General features: G+C 46.0%; 1 protein-coding gene across 6 annotated transcripts in view; it reads right to left on the reverse strand.

Moving 5' to 3' along the window:
* The window catches only part of MARK3 (microtubule affinity regulating kinase 3), a 94,089-nt gene extending 79,675 nt beyond the window's left edge, over positions 1 to 14,414 (reverse strand). For 3 of the 6 annotated variants that reach the window (XM_080645095.1, XM_080645098.1, XM_080645096.1), the window contains exon 1: positions 13,754 to 13,935. In XM_080645095.1, the coding sequence (XP_080501221.1) occupies positions 13,754 to 13,804 (51 nt within the window). In that variant the 5' untranslated portion in view covers positions 13,805 to 13,935. Of the gene's footprint in view, positions 1 to 13,753 lie in introns of all 6 variants that reach the window. The other 3 variants (XM_080645099.1, XM_080645094.1, XM_080645097.1) reach the window with 3 other exon arrangements.
* Between the last annotated feature and the right edge of the window lie 6,132 nt (positions 14,415 to 20,546).

Raw genomic sequence — 20,546 nt, forward strand, 5'->3', positions numbered from 1 at the left:
TCCAGCCAAGGGCACACGCCTGGGTTGCGGGCTCAATCAATGATTCTCTCTCATCACTGATGTTTCTATCTCTCTCTCCCTCTCCCTTCCTCTCTGAAATCAATAAAGAAATATATTTAAAAAAAAATGGGAAATGCACTCATTTTATGTTATACTAGAGGCCTGGTGTGTGAAATTCATGCACTCGGGGGGGGGGGGTATCCCCTCAGCCTGGCCTGCGCCCTCTCACGGTCCCGGAGCCCTCGAGGAATGTCCGACTGATGGCGGGGGAGCAGGCCTAAGCCAGCAGTCGGACATCCTTAGCACTGCCGTGGAAGTGGGAGAGGCTCCCGCCACCACCACTGCGCTTGCCAGCCATGAGCCTGGCTCAGGGCTTCTGGCTGAGCTGTGCTTCCCCTGTGGGAGCACAATGACCACCAGGGGGCAGCTCCTGCACTGAGCGTCTGCCCCCTGGTGGTCAGTGCGTGTCATAGCAACCAGTCATTCCACCATTTGGTCAATTTGCATATTAGCCTTTTATTATATAGGATGCATTAGTTCATTTAAAGTTTGTCCAATCCTAGCTGTTTTGGCTCAGTGTATAAGAGCATCGGCCTGCGGAATGAAGGGACCAGGGCACATGCCGGGGTTGTGGGTTCCATCCCCAGTAGGTGGTGTGCAGGAGGCAGCTGATCAATGATTCTCTCTCATCACTGATGTTTCTATCCCTCTCTCCCTCTCCCTTCCTCTCTGAAACCAATAAATATATATATTTATAAAATTTGTCCATATATACAGCCATAGAATATAAATCATCATAACCACAAGGCACAAATGAGAATATATACCTTAGACATATACAACACTAACAATAAATATGGCTTCAAGTTTGCCCTTATATCTTGGTAAAGTACCCAAGTTGAAATGTAAGATTACTTAAGAAATCAAGTTTAAAGTTTACAACAATGGGTGGGAAAAAATTAACCAAAGAACTTGTATGCATATATGCATAACCTATGGACACAAACAATAGTGTGGTGCAGGCGTGGGAGAGGGCCGGGGAGTGGGGAGTTGTGGGGGCAGGAGGATAGAAGGAGTCAATGGGGGGGAAGTGGGGACATATGTAGTACTTTCAACAACAAAGACTTTTAAAAATTTTTTAAATTGATTTCAGAGAGGAAGGGAGAGAGAGAGAGAGATAGAAACATCAATGGTGAGAATCATTGATTGGCTGCCTCCTGCACACCCCCACTGGGGACTGAGCCCGCAATCCCAGCATGTGCCCTTGACCGGAATCGAACCGAAGACCCTTCAGTCCGCAGGCTGACACTCTATCCACTGAGCCAAACCTGGCTAGGGCAACAATAAAGATTTTTAAAACATAAAATAGGGTTTACAACTTTACACTATGTTTCAATTATGCCTCAACAGAGCTTGGTCCCTTCTATACACAAGACATGCATACATCCTTTCTAATCCTTAAAATAACAAGCCACCTCGGTAACGTATGGGCAGGTTTTTCAATGTGTTAAAAAAATCTACAAAGCCAAATTGTGACAATAAAGGCCTGTTCCCCAAGTATGTTGTAACTCAGAGATATTCATAAATTGGTTTTCACTTTTGAAAGCAGCTAGGCAATTATTTCATTTACTGCAGAAAATATATAGTAAGATTCAATAACGTGTGATTTAAAAAACTCTTAGCAAAATAGGAACTTAGAACAGAACTTCCTTAATTTGATAAAAATCAGAGACCAAAAACCTTCAGTAAATATTACACTAAATGGAGAAACTTTAGAATCATTTAAGATCAGAAATAAGACAAAGGTGCTTTAAAAAAATTAAAAAAAGCTGCTTAACATAATACTGGAGGTCATGGTCACCACTGTAAGGAAAGAAAAAGTTTTAAGATGTAAGATCAAAGAAGAGAGATAAAAACATCAGGATTTGTACATGATATATCTACCTACAAACCAACAGAATGAAAAACACCTTTGAAACTCATGGGAGTTTGGCAAGGTACAAGATCAACCTGTGACATTCTCTACCCCACCAGTGACGACATTTAATTAAAAGTAACCATTCAAAGCAGCAGTCCCCCTTATCCAGTTTCACTTTCCACAGTTTCAGTTACCCAGGGTCCACAGTAAATTTAAAAATTCCAAAAAATAAACATCCCATAGTTTCAAATTGTGCAGCATTCTGAGTAGTGTGATGAAATCTTACACCATCCGCTCTGCTGTGCCTGGGATGTGAATCATCCCTTTACCCAGGGTCTCCACATCTATACTAGTATATGCAACTGGCCCCATTAGTTAGTAGAGGTGTCCCAATTATCAGATCAACTATTGCATTATCACAATACTTGTGTTCAAGTAACCCTACTCCTCCTCCAGTGAACATACGAATCATAAGCAAAACAGCCTTTTTGCTGATACGGAGAAAGTTTTAGTGGCATGGATATGAGATCAAACCAGTCACAACATTCCTTTAAACCAAAGCCTCATCCAGAGCAAGGCTCGAATTCTCTTCAACTCTATGAAGGCGGAGACAAGTGAGGAGGCTGCAGAAGAAAAATGTGAAGCTGGCAGAGGTTGGTTCGTGAGGTTTAAGAAGCCACTTTCATAACATAAAAGTGCAAGGTAAAGCAGCAAGTGGTGATGTAGAGACTGCAGCAAGTTATCCAGAACAGCTAGTTAAAATAATCAATAAAGGTGGCTACTCTAAACAGATTTTCAATGTAGACAAAACTGCCTTTTATTGGATGAAGATGCCAGCTAGGACTTTCATAGCCAGAGAGAATTCAATGCTTGGCTTCAAAGCTTCAAAGGACATGACTCTTGCTAGGGGCTCATGCACTTGTGCCTTTAAGTTGAAGCCAATGCTCACTTACCATTCAAAAAATCCTAAGGTGCCCGGCTGGTGTCGCTCACTGGTTGAGCCGTGACCTATGAACCAGGAGGTCATGGTTTGCTTCCGTCAGGTACATGCCTGGGTTGCAGGCTCGATCCCTAGTAGGGGGTGTGCAGGAGGCAGCCGATCCATGATTCTCTCTCATCACTGATGTTTCTCTCTCTCCCTCTCTCTCTCCCTTACTCTCTCTGAAATCAATAAAAATACATTTAAAAAATAAAATCAATAAAAATAAAAAAAGAGGTAACGTCCATGTCCCTTCTGCTTAAATCTGGGTGTTTGAGACTGCTTTAACCAAGAGAAAATGGCAGAAGTGATTTTATGTGATTTCTGAAAAGGCAGGCAGCTTCTGTCTTGTTTGCTGAGATACCGAGCCTCCTCAAAAGAAGTCCAAGCACACTGAGCCCGCCATGCTGGAGAGGCCCCGGTAGCACTCCAGCTTAGAGTTCCGGCTGAGCCTAGCTTCTAACCATACCTTCCAAGGTGCCAGATATGGGAATGAAGAAACAGTCAAGGATGTGGCTCTTCCAGCCCAGGTGTTCACATCCCCCCTAACCTTTCAAGATCTCCCCAAACTGAAGTCCCAAACATAGTGGAACAGAGATAAGCCATCCATCCCTGAATCTGTGCGCATAATAAAATGGTGGTTGTTTTACACTACAAGTTCTGGAGTGGTCTGTTCCACAGCAATAATAAGGAGAATCACTATACAGAAAGTAAGAAATAAATGCTAAGAACCTATGTTAATAGAAATGAGAAGAAAAAACAAAACAGAATATATTACCATAGTATGTGGAAGGTTCTTTATCATCGAATACCTTTAACATCTAGATCACAACCTTCTTTTAAGAGAAGACATAAACAACTTTAGTCCACTGCACTGATACAGCTAACACGTGCCCATGGGCAGGCATACCAAGCAGGCCTCGGCGAGGCAAAGGGGTAGGCAAGCAAAGGAGAACAAGGAAAAGAGGTGGAGTTAGCTTGTGAACAGAAAGTCATCAAAACACGTCAACTGTTCAATAACAAAAGCTGCTTGCTCCAGATTAAATTATTCTTCTGGATGAAGAAATACGAAGTCTAAAGACAGAAGGCTGAGTTAGGAAATGGCTCTAGGTCTACTCCTCTCCAGGATTCTCATTCTAGAATCTGCAATCATAGTCAATGAAATCATAAAGGTACTGACTGCATAAAGAATAGGGTTAGAGCCGAAACCGGTTTGGCTCAGTGGATAGAGCGTCAGCCTGTGGACTGAAGGGTCCTGGGTTCGATTCCGGTCAAGGGCATGTACCTTGGTTGCGGGCACATCCCCAGTAGGGGGTGTGCAGGAGGCGGCTGATCGATGTTTCTAACTCTCTATCCCTCTCTCCCTTCCTCTCTATAAAAAATCAATAAAATAGCCCTAACTGGTTTGGCTCAGTGGATAGAGCGTCGGCCTGTGGACTGAAGGGTCCCGGGTTCGATTCCGGTCAAGGGCATGTACCTTGGTTGCGGGCACATCCCCAGTAGGGGGTGTGCAGGAGGCGGCTGATCGATGTTTCTAACTCTCTATCCCTCTCTCCCTTCCTCTCTGTAAAAAAATCAATAAAATATATTTAAAAAAAAAAAAAAAAAGAATAGGGTTATAGCCCAGCATGGTTGAGTGTCAACCCATGCACCAAAAGGTCACTGGTTCGATTCCTGGTGGGGACACATGCCCAGGTTGTGGGGTCAATTCCCAGTGTAGGGCATACAGGATCAATGTTTCTCTCATCAATGTTTCTCTCTCTCTATCCTTCCCCTTCCTCAAAAGGTATCCCCTCTCTCTCTCAAGTCAATAAAAACAGCCCTAACAGGTTTGGCAAAGTGGATAGCGCATCAGCCTGCAGACCAAAGGGTCCCGGGTTCGATGCCAGTCAATGGCACGTACCTCAGTTGCAGGCTCCTCCCTGGCCCAGGTCAGGGCTTGTGCAGGAGGCAACCAATTGATGTGTTTCTCTCACATCGATGTTTCTCTCTGTCTTTGCCTCTCTCTCTTCCACTCTCCTTAAAAAAAAAAAAAAATCAGTGGGAAAATATCCTCAGGTGAGGATTACAAAAAAAAAAAAAAAAAGCTTTTAATAAATAAAAATAATGTATTAAAAAATAGGGTTACATAAAATTCTGGAATAAAAACCTTTGGGTTCAGCTTATTCGAATTTCATATTAAATTCTACCAATACAGATTTTCATGTAAAATGTCCGTAATACAAACCCCACAACACTTAGCTTCCACCCCAAAGCAAATGCCTAACTACTAGTAAGAAATACAAAATAGCTTCTTTGTTCAAGCTGCAACTATGAAGGCTTCAAGATTCCACATAACCAACAGAAATAATGCCTTATCTAGTCTACATAAGATTATATAAGACTAACCATGGCTGAGCAGCTCGGGTGGCTAAAATGCAGGGCTAAAAAACTCTAGCTTAAAGGAAAAGTTGGACGCCCCCCTAAAAAGCCCTCTTCTTCCAGGGACCTCGCATTTACTATATAGGCAGGTGCAGATGGGTCAGCACAAACCCCTTGCAGACCAACTCCAAGCACATACTTTAAATTCTTGTGTAAGAAAACATTAAAAGTAGGAGATTCCCAGGGAAGAGATGTGTTTTCTCCTTCAGGTTTAACTTGGAAGTTTAAAGTGGATGTGAGACAAGTGAATTTGTTTTAATTCTCCCAGTGGTCATCAGAAGAGGCTGCATTCCCTGACCCTTACTCCAGCTTGGGAACAAATTCCAGATAAATTTGACTACACCAAGAATTCTCTTTGAAATAAAGGTAACAGATACTATTTTATATTAAACTGTGTATAAGTCTCATAAGTAATTACAATATAATCATGTGCTACATAAATAATCAAAATAGCTAATATTCTACTCACAACAAATTTCCACCTACACCAAATTTACATACAGAGGACATGAAGCGGACTCTCAACTTGAAGTCTATTAAGATCTTTGCCAAACACTTTGATCAAATAAAAATATTAATTCTTGGCCCCAGCTGGGTGGCTCATTTGGCTGGAGTATTGTCCCATACACCAAAAGGTTGCAGGCTGGCCTAACCGGTTAGGCTCAGTGGATAGAACGTCGGCCTGTGGACTGAAGGGTCCCGGGTTCGATTCCGGTCAAGGGCATGTACCTTGGTTGGGGGCACATCCCCAGTGGGGGGGGGTGCAGGAGGCAGCTGATAGATGTTTCTCTCTCATCAACTTTTCTAACTCACGCTCCCTCTCCCTTCCTCTCTGTAAAAAAATCACATATATATATATATAAAAGGATGCAGGCTGATTCCTGGTCAGGGCACATACCTAGACTGCAGATTCGATCCCTGGCTGGGGACAAGTACGGGGCAACCTATTGATATTTCCTTCCCCACCTCCCCCTTTTCTCTGCCTTCCTCTCGCTCTAAAATCAATCAACAGCCTTAGCCAGTTTGGCTCAGTGGATAGAGCATCGGCTCTCAGGCTGAAGGGTCCCAGGTTCGATTTCGGACAAGGGCACATACCTTGGTTGCAGGCTTAATCCCTGGCCCTGATCGGGGTGCATGCGGGAAGCAACTAATGGATGTGTCTCTTTCACATCGATGTTTCTCTCTATCTCTTCCCCTCCTTTCCACTCAGTCTAAAAATCAATAGAGCCCAGCTAGCATGGCTCAGCAGTTGAGTGTAGACCTATGAACCAGGAGGTTAAGATTCAAATTCCTGGTCAGGGGACATGGCTGGGTTGCAGACTCAAGCCCCAGTGTAGGGTCAGTGTAGGAGGCAGCCGATCAATGATTCTCTCTCATCACTGATGTTTCTATCTCACTCTCACTCTCCCTTCCTCCCTGAAATCAATAAATATATATATATATGCTTTTAAAAAGCAGATTAAATGAAATATAGGTATTTTAAATGAAATATTATATAAAGTATTTAGTACTACTGCCTGATGTATAGTAAGTAAACTAAGCAACCAACAAAGAGGAACTCTTTTTATTCTCCACAACCACACTTTCTTACAAAGAACCAATTTTTAAAAATCATGGAAAAAAAAAATCATGGAACCAGAAAATTTTATTGACTCTATGGAAATCTTTCTATAGTCACAATATAATCTAAAAGAATATGTTTAATTGGCAAGCCTTCACTGAATACTAAGGCAGCAATTCTTAAAGTGTAGTTCCCGGACCTGTAGCATCTACTTCACGTAGAACTTGTTAGAAATGAGAATTCAAGCCCAGCTGATCGTGGTCAGTGGTTAGGGTGTTGGCCCGCAAACTGAAGGGTCTCGGGTTTGATTCCTGTCAAGGGTATGTACCTAATCGATATGTCTCTTTCACATCAATGTTCTCTCTCTCTACCTCTACCCCTCCCTTCCATTCTCTCTAAAAATTAATAGGAAAAATATCCTTGGGTGAGGATTAACAAAAGAAAAGAAAAAGAAAACTCAAGGGCCCAAAAGTAGAATCAAGGTCTGGGGTGGGGGGGTCCAGCAATCAGCACCTTAACAAGCCCTCCAGGTGATGCTGGTGTTTGCTCCCGTCTGAGAGTTAATTTTTTTTTTCAAATTTTTATTAAGGTATTATATGTGTACATATCTTACCATTGCCCCCCATCCCGTCTGAGAGTTTAGCTGAGGGTACTTTGAACAACAGGAACTGGAAGTCCAAAAGAGCAATACGATTCCTAGGTCTATCCTCTATGGCACAGTGTAACACACAGAGTAGGTACTCAAATTTGAACTGGTTAATAGTAATCTCATATAACCAATAGCTGGCTAGACAATAACACCATCAGTTTACCTATTTCACAGAGATAAGAAATTATGATGATTGTATTAATTAATAATAAGTACATGGTGCACAAAACTGGGAGCTGTTAAATAATTGGCAAAGCCCTTGGGTACTTTGGCAAATAACCCAAGCTTACTGTCATACACTTTGAAACTTAAGTGAAAAATACATTCCTAGTTTTACCAGTATACAAACAGGGTTTGTCCATGGGTCTATACAAACCAGCTGTAGAAGATAAATTAAAATGCAAACTTTTTACTGACGTTAAAAAGCATCTTATTTCAGCCTGGCCAGTGTGGCTCAATGGTTGAATATCAACCCAGGAACCAAGAGGTCATATGACGCTTTGATTCCCAGTCAGGGCACATGCCCAGGTTGTGGGCTCTATCCCCAGTAGGGCGCCTGAAGGAGGCAGCCTCCTGATGATGTTTCTCTATATACCTTTCCCTTCTTCTCTTAAAAAAAAAAAAAAAAAAAAAAAAAATCAACAAAAATTTTAAAAGAACATCTTATTTCACATCTTAGCCAACTGTAATTGATGGACCAAATATGGATTCTAATTTGAACAGTGTTTACAAAGTAGACAATGAGGAAATTTGAACACTGACTAGATATTCGATATTAAAAAATTATAACTGGATTATGATTACTTTTTAAAAATAAGCTTTATTTCTTCTAAAAGCTTTAGAGATGAAATGATAAAATGTATTGAATTTGCTTCTTGGGGAGAGAACAAATGAAATTAAGGCTGGCATTGATGCCTTAGCTGGTTTGGCTCAGTGGATAGAGCGTCGGCCTGAAGACTGAAGGGTCCCAGGTTCAATTCAGGTCAAGGGAACCTGCCCCGTTGCAGGTTCAATCCCCAGTAGGGGGCGTGCAGGAGGCAGCCAACCAATGATTCTCTCTCATCATTGATAATTCTCTCTATCCCTCTCCCTCTCTGAAATCAATTAAAAATATTATTAAAAAAAAAAAAAGACTGGCCATTGAGCTGTTGAGTACATGGGGGGCTAATTACATATCAGGGTTTCTCAATCCTGGCACTACTGACATTTTGGGCCAGGGAGTTCTTTGTTAGAGAAAAGGGGTACTATCTTGTGTGTTGTAAAATGTTTAGCAGCATTCCTGGTCACTAGCAACCCTCTGCAGTGTGACAACTACGAGTGTCTCCAGACACTGTCAAACGTCCACTGGAGGGCCAAACTGTCCCCAGAAGACAATCATTGACAAATACTTATTAAACTTTCTCTACTTACTTGTTTGAAATTTTCCATAACAAAACTTTTTTTCCCACTCTCACTGGAGGATATGCTTTTATTAATTTTAGAGAGAGAAAGGGAGAGGGAGAGAAAAACATTAATCAGTTGCCTCCCAAACTCAGATGGGGGATCGAACCCCCAACCTGACCTAGAATCAAACCTAGAATACAATTTCAATGTATTCGACAATGCCCCAACCAACTGAGCAACACCAGCCAGGGCAACAAAACACTTTTAAGTCTTAATTATACTCTGTATTGGTACAACTACATCTTCCTAGTTTAATAATCTATCTATATATAAAAGGCTAATATGCAAAGTGTCCCCTCAGGAGTTCGACCAGGAGACTGGAGTTTGATCGCTCGCTATGACGTGTGCTGACTACCAGGAGGCAGCGCAAAACGAAGGAAGGCCCCAGCAGGCAGCCGGCAAAGGAAGGCCCCGATCGGCCCTGATAGCCGGCCAGGCCTAGGATTTTCACGCACCGGGCCTCTAGTCAGTACATAAGCTTTTGAGAAATAGCCTGATACACAACAAAGCAGAGGGGACCGAGCTGGAAAACTAGGACTTAGTAGAGGTTCTGCTACTAAAATAGTCAGAGGTCATAAGCAGCTCCGTCACTTATCTGAGCCTCAGCATCCTCATTACATTAGATTGTCTGACTAGTCCTTTGAGCTATGAAATGGATATTCACATTTGAAAAAAAAATGAAGCACGAGCCTGTTTGGCTCAGTGGATAGAGCGTCAGCCTGCAGACCAAAGAGTCCCAGGTTCGATTATGGTCAAGGGGACATACCTTGGTTGCAGGCTCCTCCCCAGCCCAGGCCCTGGTCAGGGCTCGTGCAGGGGGCAACCAATCGATGTGTTTCTCTCACATCGATCTTTCTCTCTGTCTTTCCCTCTCTTCCACTCTCCCTAAAAAAAAAAAAAAAAAAATCAATGGAAAAATATCCTCAGGTGAGGTTTAACAAAAAACAAAAGCTAAAAAAAGAAAAAGAAAATATAGTAGACAAGAATGAAGATAATATTTCATAACAAATTATCTGCCTTTTATTATTCTTAACCAAGAGGCAACATTCTTATCTCAAGTTATGTAATTATTTAAAATTTAAATAAATTTGCAACAACATGTATGTATCTTAAAAGGATTATGCTAAGTGAACTAAGTCAGAAGGAAAAGGACAAAAATCATATGATTTCACTCATGTGGGATATAAAACAAAAAGCAACAAATGAACAAACAAAACAAACTCATAGATACAGACAACAGAATGGTGGTTACCAGAGGGGAAGGTGGGTAGGTAGATAATGAGGGTAAATGAGGTCAACTACATGGTAATGGAAGAAGATTTGACTTCCGGAGGTGAGCACATAGTGGAGTATACGAATGTCATGTTATAAAGTTGTATTACTGGAATTTATATATGTTATTACCCAGTGTTACCCCAGTACATTTAATTTAAACATTTAAATAAAATTTGGAGGGTAAACAGAATGGAAAGTCTTTTTACAAAATAGAAAGACAATGCTGTTCTAGACATAATAACCAAAATGCCCATCAATTGGTGAAAGGATTTTAAACAACTGGTACATCCAAATGAACCACTAGCACACACATACTAGTAAACATGAATCAACCTCAAAAGTATTATGCTAAGTGAAAGATGCCAGACACAAGACTGCATAGGCTTTGATTCCATTTATATAACACTAGAGGCCCGGTGCACGAGAATCGTGCACTGGCGGGGGACGCCTCAGCCCGGCCTGTGCCCTCTCACAGTCTGGGACCCCCTGGAGGATGTCTGACGGCCGGCAGTCAGACATCTCTCTTGCAGTCCTGGGCTCTCACAGTCTGGGACCGCCCCGCCCCCCCCCCCCCCCTTTCCTTACCTCCTGCCACTGCTGTTGCCCTGGCCAGCCATGAGCCCGGCTTCTGGCTGAACAGCACTCCCCCTGTGGGAGCATACTGACCACCAGAGGGCAGCTCCTGCATTGAGCGTCTGCCCCCTGGTGGTCAGTGCACATCATAGGGACTGGTTGTTCTGTCGTTTGGTCGATTTGCATATTAGCCTTTTATTATATATGATTCTAGAAAAAGTACAACTGTAAGGACAAATAACAGATCAATGATTGCCAGGGGCTAGGGAAAGGCAGAGGGGATTGACTGTAAAGGGCCATAAGGAACATTTTGGGGCAATGGAAAAGCTATATCTTGTCTGTGATAGTGGTTACATGGCTATACATTCGTCAAAATTCATTAAACTAGCTTTGCAGAGTGGCAATATTGTAGCCAATGAGGTTTATCTGAGGCACAATTATTGCTAATTGAAAAAAAATTCATCAAATTATACATAAGAGCCAAAACCGGTTTGGCTCAGTGGATAGAGCATCGGCCTGCGGACTGAAAGATCCCGGGTTCGATTCCGGTCAGGGTCATGTACCTTGGTTGCGGGCACATCCTCAGTGGGAGGTGTGCAGGAGGCGGCTGATCAGTGTTTCTCTCTCATCGATGTTTCTAGCTCTCTATCCCTCTCCCTTCCTCTCTGTGAAATATCAATAATAAAATATATATATATATAAAAAAAAATCTTCAAATTATACATAAGAGTGTATGATCTATCTCAATAAACCTGACTATAGCAAATGAGCTGCTCAACACCTGAGGGCTCCCATTCATTCTGTACCCTCATTACTCAAGTGGCAAGAAGTCTAACATTTAGCAGCAGTCCAGTGATGGTCAGTAAGTAATATGGCATATGCCAGATGTGTAACACTGACACAAGGGCACTGCACTGTAAAAGACACCCAAGTACTTCCAGAACATGCCAATACCCGAGTTAAAAATGGAACAGGGCATGATAAATTAACACATGATGTGCTACAATCCTCTGATTGTAACACTGTCAGAAATTCAACGTTAAATACATTCCATGAGAATAAAGGCACTTCATACTCTACAGTGTTTTAAAGAATAAAGTTAGCGCCCTAGCTGGTTTGTACGAGTGGATAGAGCATCGGCCTGCGGACTGAAGGGTCCCAGGTTCAATTCCCATCAAGGGCACAGGCCGGAGTTGCCAGCTCCATCCCCAGTAGGGGGTGTGCAGGAGGCAGCCAATCAATGAATCTCTCATCATTGATGTTTCTATCTCTCTCTCCCTCTCCCTTCCTCTCTGAAATCAAAAAATAAATTTAAAAAAAAGAATAAAGTTAGCAATTTGTAATGACACACAAAAAATTACAGCATAATTCAACAAATTCACCAGAGAAGGAGGAAAATACTCATTGGGTGTCAATCCTTCATTATCACAAGTCTGTGATGATGACAGTATTTGGCTTCAGTTTATTTAGAAAGTACGGAGCACTTGCTCTGACCCAATGTAATATTCTGCTTCTCTGAATGAAAGTCAATAATTAAAGTTAACTCACATTTTTGCTTGTTCCACAAAGAGTAGTCAAAGAACAGGCTGATCAAGTCAGAAATTGGTTCAAAAGGTCTACAAGATAACGAGCTCACTGACTCACCTAGTCTTACCACTTTGTGTTACTCTTTATGGAATCTCCTAACCCAGTGGTCGGCAAATCATTAGTCCACAGAGCCAAATATCAACAGGACAACGATTGACATTTCTTTTGAGAGCCAAATTTTTTAAACTTAAACTTCTTCTAACGCCACTTCTTCAAAATAGACTCGCCCAGGCCGTGGTATTTTGTGGAAGAGCCACACTCAAGGGGCCAAAGACCCGCATGTGGCTCGCGAGCCGCAGTTTGCCGGCCACTGTCCTAACCCGTCCCAGGTAAAGAAGGTACCACTGTACCACTTACTGACCTGGTTAGAGAGCCTGACACACCGCGCATTAACTTCCTGCTGCGGGATGCTTCCGACCAAGCTCGAGTGCACAGAGCGGGTCACCTGCCAGCGACCCAGCAAACCAGCGGCACTGACAGGGAAGGCAGCTGATCCCACCAGCCCAGGGTCCCGGGGACGTTACTGAGATCAGGGACACGAGCAGAGCAAAAGCTTTTTCCTACGTGATAGCATTTTCCTGCCAGGAATTACCTCGTAACATGACAGTGAGAGCCGGTGAAGGTGAAGTTTCTTTCCGAGTGACTTGGGCGGCGATGCTGCACAGAAGCCACCCAGCTAGACGGGGACAGCTCTGAACCCGAAGAGGAGAGTTCGGAAACTCTGCCACAAGTTGTCATTCCCTAACAATGCGGCTCGCGGCCTTTTCAAAAGGGGTCGTGAACAAAACCGGAGGCTCCGCTGACAGCATCACGGGATGCGAGCCCCCCTCTTTTCGGGAAGAAAGCAAGCCGGGCAGCGAGCCGGCAGCCTTGCTACACACCTGCCTCCCGAGGCGCTCCCGCCGCCGCGCCTGCGCCGCCCTCTCGGGGACCTTCTCTCGGCCCAGCTCCGGACCCTCGGCGGCCACTTCGTGTGAGTGACCCGCTAACCTCAGTCCCGGACAATGTGAAAGAACGAGGCACAAAGGACAGTCCACTTGACCCGATCGGTTCCTTTTCATCAGCACCACGAGCGGACAGCCCCTCGAGAGCTGCCTGCCCAATTTAAAAGGACTTCGGTTAAAATCGGCGCTAAACCCGGCAGAGATGGGGCGCACACTCGGGTCCCCCGCGGCGCGACCTGCGGCCTCCGGACCCCGGCGGGCGGGCAGGGCTGCAGCCACAGGCGCGCTCACGGCGGCCCTGCCCGGGTCCTCCCCAGGAAACGGGCCGCCCGCCGGCCCGGCCTACCCACTCTCTCCAGGGCGCTGCGGGCCGGGGAGCAGCGAGAGCGTCCGAGTTACTTACGTTCTCAGCGTCCCGTTCATTCACCGTAGGCAACGGGGTCCTCGTGGACATCTTCCTTCACTTCAGTGCTGCACAACGCGAGGAGGAAACGACACAGCACGGCCCCGGCCGGCGACGGCGTCCTGGAGCGGCCGGCGGTCCTGGAGCGGCGCCGCGGGAGGGCGGCTCCCCTCCCCCACGCCGTCTAGATCCCGGGCCGGGTCCCGGCCGTCCCCCGGAGGGTCCCAGCGGTCATGTTCCCCCGGCCCCGGCGGCCGCGCCGAGGAGCCCCGCGGGCGGCGGTGGCGGGGCCGGGCCGGCGGCAGCGGACTGCGGGCGCTGGCGTCCCCGCGCCTAAGGGCACCCCGTGGGCCCGGAGCCCCTCGCCGCCTCCTCCGTCCGTCGCTCCGCGGGATTCAGTGCCCAGGCCTCCACACAGCACCGCCGGCGGCCCCCGAGAAGGCGGAGGAGGATGTGCAAGAGATGGAGCGCGAGACAGGCCGCCGCGGCCTGCGGGCGCCGACCATGGACGGGACCGTGGAGGCGGCGCCTGCGCCCAGCTGCTCGTCTCGCTCCGGCTCGCTTTCCGCCTCAGCCTCCGCCTGCTGGCCGCCGGCGCTGCCGCCGCTCCCCGCACCTCCGAGCCTCACAGACCCAAGATGGCCGCCGGACGGCTTCCTCTGCTGCCTCCGGGGGCCGGAAGTGACGACACCGCTGCCTCCCGGAGACCGGCCAATCAGCGCGGCCGAGGAAGCCGGCCGGCTACTGTTGCTAGGAGAGACTTGGACCTGCCCCGGGCCCAGGGGGCGGCTCTAGGCCGGGTAGGGCTGGCGGGTCCGACGGGTCCGGGCGGGCGGCAGGTTCCCAGCGTCCCGAGCACGCGGGCACCCCCGAAAGAGCCGGCTAAGGCCCTGGGCGGCGGCCTGAGTGCCATCACTGGGTTGGCATTTACAGTGTTGACCGAGGGCCTGCTCTGTGGAAAAGCTGCCCCGGACCGTGCGGCGCCGAACCGAGTCCCGGCAGCGATGAGAAGGCCGGGGCGGCGGAAAGGTGCCGGGCTCCTGCATCATTGACGTTGACCCGGGATTGGAGGACTCAGTCGCCCTTCCTGCCTCTGGCTCCGAGCAGCCGGGCTGGGCTCGGCATCCGGATGGCAGCAGGCGCGTCCTGCTCTGCAGGAGCTCGCTGTCTGGAGGAAGGTGGACCGAGGCCCAGCTGAATGCCATTGGGAAGGAAGGGTGCTATACCGGTGCTATAAGGAGGTTAGGGGGGCAGGGGGAGGTGCTGCGAGCAAAGCCCTAGAAACACGCAGGGACCAGCTCCTAAATGCCTCCGGGGGTTCTAATACACCAGGGTGTGGCTGTTGGAGCGCTGGAGGCATCCCCGGGTCCCAGCTGGGACGCTCAGTGGACGCTTGAGCCAGGGACACTGGCAATGCTACCTCCCCTGGCAGCCTTCCTTGTGCACTCTCCTCTGCCTGTGCCCCGGGGCCCTGCCCAGAGGCTGGCCAGCGGGGGATGGAGTCCATTGGTGCAGGGTTCCGAGGAAGGAGATGGATCCGTAGGGGTTGGAGCAACATGAACTGTTCCCAAGAGTCTGCCTTGTGGGTCCATTACATTTACCTCATTTACGCCTCAGGGTAACCCTATAAAGATGGCAGGCACACCTTGAGATTTGAAGTCTAAACAGGTAACAGTGACTTGACCAAAGTACCCAAGCTGGACTGCAGAGCTGGGATTTGAACCCGTATCTTAAAACTTCCTAATGCATAAGCCCTTGTAATGGGTATATCCTGTTTTATTTTTTCTCTTTTGTCCTCCGCATGTGAACCGTCTGGGACGTTTCCTGCTCTGTGAAACAGCCGTCTTTAAACACCAGACTCATCTCCCGGGAGGACATGCTCCCAACTTAAAAACGTGAGGACTGAGATGCGAGAGAGGCGTCCATCTCCCTCTCTCTGGCTAGTGTTGACCAGGCCCAGGGCAGCCCCGTTTAAAATGTTACTGTCGGGGACTCTCTCCCCCTCCCCACGTGGGAGTCTGCTAGTTTCTCAATAAGTTTCCATCTCTTCCTATAAAAAATAAATAAAATGTTACTGTCTTTCTCCCTCTTGGGCCAAGCAGAAGTGGCTGACTTCTCGTTACTTAAATGTGTCATACAGTTCAACTGAAAAGGGGCTTGGCACACGATTTGGGGACCCCAGCAGGGCCAGGGCCGGGGCGCTCCCTGAAAGAGGGGTCTCCGAGTCTAAAAGCTTGAGCAGCCAGCCAGGTGGGGAGTGGGAGGGCAGTCCCAGCAGCAGGATGGCCTGGCCAGGGGCACAGAGGTGAGAAACATGGCCATGTGCATCCGTGTCAGCAGGATGAGAGGTGAGCCTGAAGGGTTAGGCAGGAGCCAGGCCAGGTTTGGTCACAGCGTGGCACTCCGTTCTGCGCCGATGACAGCAATGTCCACTAGGTCCGCTGGGAAACACCGTCAGGACCCATACCCGGCGTCAGCCTTGGGCAGGGGTGCCAGGGAATGAGGTTTCCACCTAGATGGTTTCTCACTGGAGTCACACATTAAATACTAGTAATGCGTCAGTGAATGCCAAAAGGTAGGAAATTAAGCTGACACGTCCTCATTCACGATGCTTCTGGTTTTCATAAAGTTGAGAATTAAACACTTTGAGCTTTTCATTACTTATGTGAAAAGACATCATCCTATATAATAAAAGCGTAGTATACAAATGGTCCCCTCAACCGGGAAGTTGCTTGGGAGTTCGAGCAGGGGGCTGGGCATGCCAGGGGAGGGAGGGAGGCCCCCACCAGCAGCTGGCAGCCACTAGGGGCCCTACCAGTGCACACATTTCATGCACTGGGCCTCTAGTGGCACTATAAAGAGCTGGGGTTGAAAGGCAAGGTGTGGCCAAAACCGGTTTGGCTCAGTGGATAGAGCGTCAGCCTGCGGACTGAAGGGTCCCAGGTTCGATTCCGGTCAGGGGCATGTGACTTGGTTGCGGGCACATCCCCAGTGGGAGGTGTGCAGGAGGCAGCTGGTCGATGTTTCTCTCTCATCGATGTTTCTGACTATCACTCTTCCTTCCTCTCCTTCCTCTCTGTAAAAAATCAATAAAATATGTTTAAAATAAATAAATAAATAAAGTGAATGGAACCTTGTGCTCTTACAGTCCCAAGGACAAGGTTATTAAAAAAAAAAAAAAAAAAGAAAAGAAAGGCAAGGTGTGCCTGTTACATGCCAAAAAAAAAAAAAAAAAAAAAGGAAGCAGAAGGAGAAAAAGAAAGAAGTGTCCAACACTATATATGCAGTCCAGCCAGGTATGGCTCAGTGGTTGAGTGCCAACCCATGAACCAGGAAGTCAGTTCCATTCCGGATCAGGGCACATGCCCGAGTTTCGGGCTCAATCTCCAGTAGGGGGCATGTAGGAGGGTTAGGGGCCCTCAGCCCTGTGATCTGGGGTCACCCTGGAGGCCCCTCCTCAACCCAGGCCACAGATGCCCAGGACGGGTCCCCCTGCCTGCCAGCACCCACGGGCCACCCAGCCTCCCTCAGAACCTGCTGTCCCCCTCCCCCGCCCCACACTTGAGAACCAGAGACACCCCTGGCCCTGACATGAGGGGAGACTAGAGGCTGGAGGTGACCCAGGGAACAGGATAGAGACCTCTGACCGACTTCTTTCCCTGCCCAGAGCCGAGAACAATTCATGGCAGAAGCAGCCTGGGGCATTTTTCCTTTAAAACAACCAACAACAAGCCCTGTGGCTCAGTGATTGAGCTTCGACCTATGAACCAGGAGGTCAGGGTTCAATTCCCGGTTGGAGCACATGCCCAGATTGCAGGCTCAATCCCCAGTGTGAGGCGTGCAGGAGGCAGCTGATTGATTCTCTCTCATCATTGATGTTTCTCTCCCTCTCCCTTCCTCTCTGAAATCAATATATTAAAAAGAAAAGTAAGAACAAAACCTTCCAAGGTCCAGCCTCTCCTCCTGACCTCACAAGGACTGCTCAGGGCTGGGCATGGCGAGGCGGCATGGAGCCCACCAGACGTTCGAACAGGATTCTGTGCCGGCAGTGCAACCTCAGCCATGAGCTGTCCAGGGCTGGTCTTCTGAGTCAGGCCTGAGTGCACCTACACGCCCTCCCCGTGGGGCTGCCGGACTCAAAGCCTCCTTCACAAAGAGGGCAGGAGCATGGATGACTCGCAGTGTGTAATGTGTCTGAGCTCGGATGAATAATTGATGTGCTGGAATCTTAATAAGCAGGAATTGATTTCTGTGGCCAGGGAAGCCCGAGAGAGATTCTGGTAAAGCAAACTCTTGAATGTGGACCTAAGGCAGGCAAATAAACATACAAACAACAAAACCCCAAAACTTCCCTAAAGACAGAAACCTATACACACATATACCCAGATAATTTATAGGTCAAAGAAATCAAGAAGGAAAATGTTGAACTGAATAGTAATGAAAATTTCTGTTTTCACATCAGAAGTTGTGGGATACAATGAAAGCAGTATTTAGAGAGGAAATTATACTGTTATATGTTAAATACAAAAAAAGGGCTAAAAATTAGTAAGCTATGTATTAATATTATGTAGTTAGAAAAAAAAGTACAATATACCAAAGAAAGCAAAAAGGAAAATGAAGGCCCTGACTGGTTTGGCTCAATGAATAGAGCGTTGGCCTGCGGACTGAGAGGTCCCAGGTTCGATTCCGGTCAAGGGCATGTACCTTGGTTGCAGGCATATCCCCAGTAGGTGTGCAGGAGGCAGCTGGTCAATGTTTCTCTCTCATCGATGTTTCTAACTCTCTATCCCTCTCCCTTCCTCTCTGTAAAATATCAATATTAAAAAAAGGAAAATGAAGGCCTGGCTGGTGTGCCTCAGTTGGTTGGAGTGTAAACCCGTACACCAAAATGGTGGCAGGTTCGATCCCTAGTTGGGGTGAGTCAGGAGGCAACCAATCAATGTTTCCCTCTCCCATCGCTGTTTCTCTCTCTTCCCTCCATTCTTCTCTAAAATAAAATTTTAAAAAGGGCAAAATAAAAGCAGAAATTAATGAAATAGAGAACAAAGATAAAATGAGATCAACAAAACCAAGAAACAGTTACTTGAAAAAAACTAGTTGTAAAGGTAAAACTCTAGCCTGGCTAAGAATAAAGGAGAGAAAGCATGAGTAAGGCATTAGAAAATATAAAGGTAGACATGATTACAGATGTTGCAGATTCATAAAAGATCACAAATATTAGCAACATATTTGTGTCAATATTTTGAAAATATATACAAAATTAATTTCTAGAAAACTATAACATCGTAACTACCCAAGAAGTAGAAAATGAATAGTTCCATAACTATTAAAGTTGAAATAGTTTTAAAAGCAGTTTTACTAAATTGTTAAAGAACACAATTATTTCAGTTTTATGCAAATTCTTTCAGACAAGAAGAACGGTCCAAAATTCATGACCTTAGCAAGCACCTCAGGAAGCTTGAAAAGGAACAGTAAGCCCTGGCTGGTGTGGCTCAGTGGGTTGGGTATTGTCCCATGCATCAAAAGGTTGTGAGTTCAATTCCCAGTCAGGGCACATGCCCAGGTTGCAGGCTTGATCCCTGGCAGGGGGCAGATCGTGCAGGAGGCAGCCTATCAATGATTCTCTTTCATCATTGATGTTTCTCTCTCCCCGCCTCTCTTCCTTTCTGAAATCAATAAATACTTGCTTGCTTTTCTACAAAAAAAAAAAGTATTCCCTGCTCAACACTTGTTTGAAAGATCCGGCATTGACATATCTGAAGCATTATACATGGGAATGAAGACATGGCAACAACCAAAGTGTCCTTCGATAGATGATGGATAAAAAGGATGTGGTACATGATATATACAATGCAATACTGCTCAGTCATAAGAAAATAGGAAATAGTTATTTGCGACAACTTAGATCTTGAGAATATCACGCTACGTGAAATAAATCAGATGGAAAAAGAACCATATGACTTTACTCATATACGGGATGTAAAACTGAAAACAAATGAACAAACAAGACAAGCAAACAAAAACTCAGACACAGACAACAGTATGGAGGTTGCCAGAGGGAGAAGAGAGGTGGGGGTAACAAAGTGGTAAAGGGGGTCAAATATATGGCGACAGAAGATTTGACACACAATGCAATATACAAATGATGTATATAGAATTGTACACTTGAAACTTATATATTAACCAATGTTACCCCAATAAATTTAAAAATCAGCATAATTCACCAAAATATTAGAATGGAGAAAAAAATCGTATGAACACTATATATGCAGAAAAACGATTAAATTTTTCCAGCAAACTAGGAACAGATTGGAACTTAATTTTACTGTAATCAAATTTACCAGAATTTTCTGTTATTTTTATGCAATATAGTAAATTTTTTTCTGATGTGATCTCCCTAATAGTTTATAGGTCTGGTCAGATTTGTATTCCTTGGTGAGTAGGAACTTAATTATGTCGCTATATTGATATCAATATGCCATTTACCTTTCTATTTTTCCTTCACCATTTATGCCCTCTATGCCCTCCTCCACTTTAACCCTCTCCCCCATCCCATCACCACACTATTGTCCATGTCCATGAGTTTCTTTCTGCTCAATTCCCCCACCAGAGCTGCCCGCCTACTCTCTTATCTCATTTGATGGTCCATTAAATTCTACATGAGTGAAATCATATGGCATTTACCTTTCTATGACTGGTTTATTTCACTTAGCACAATGTTCTCCAGGTCCCTCTGTGCTATGGCAAAGGGTAAAATTTTCTTCCTTTTTATGGCAGAGTAGTATTCCATCAT

The sequence above is a fragment of the Plecotus auritus genome (assembly GCF_963455305.1).
Source record: "Plecotus auritus genome assembly, chromosome: 1".
Taxonomy (NCBI): Eukaryota; Metazoa; Chordata; class Mammalia; order Chiroptera; family Vespertilionidae; genus Plecotus; species Plecotus auritus.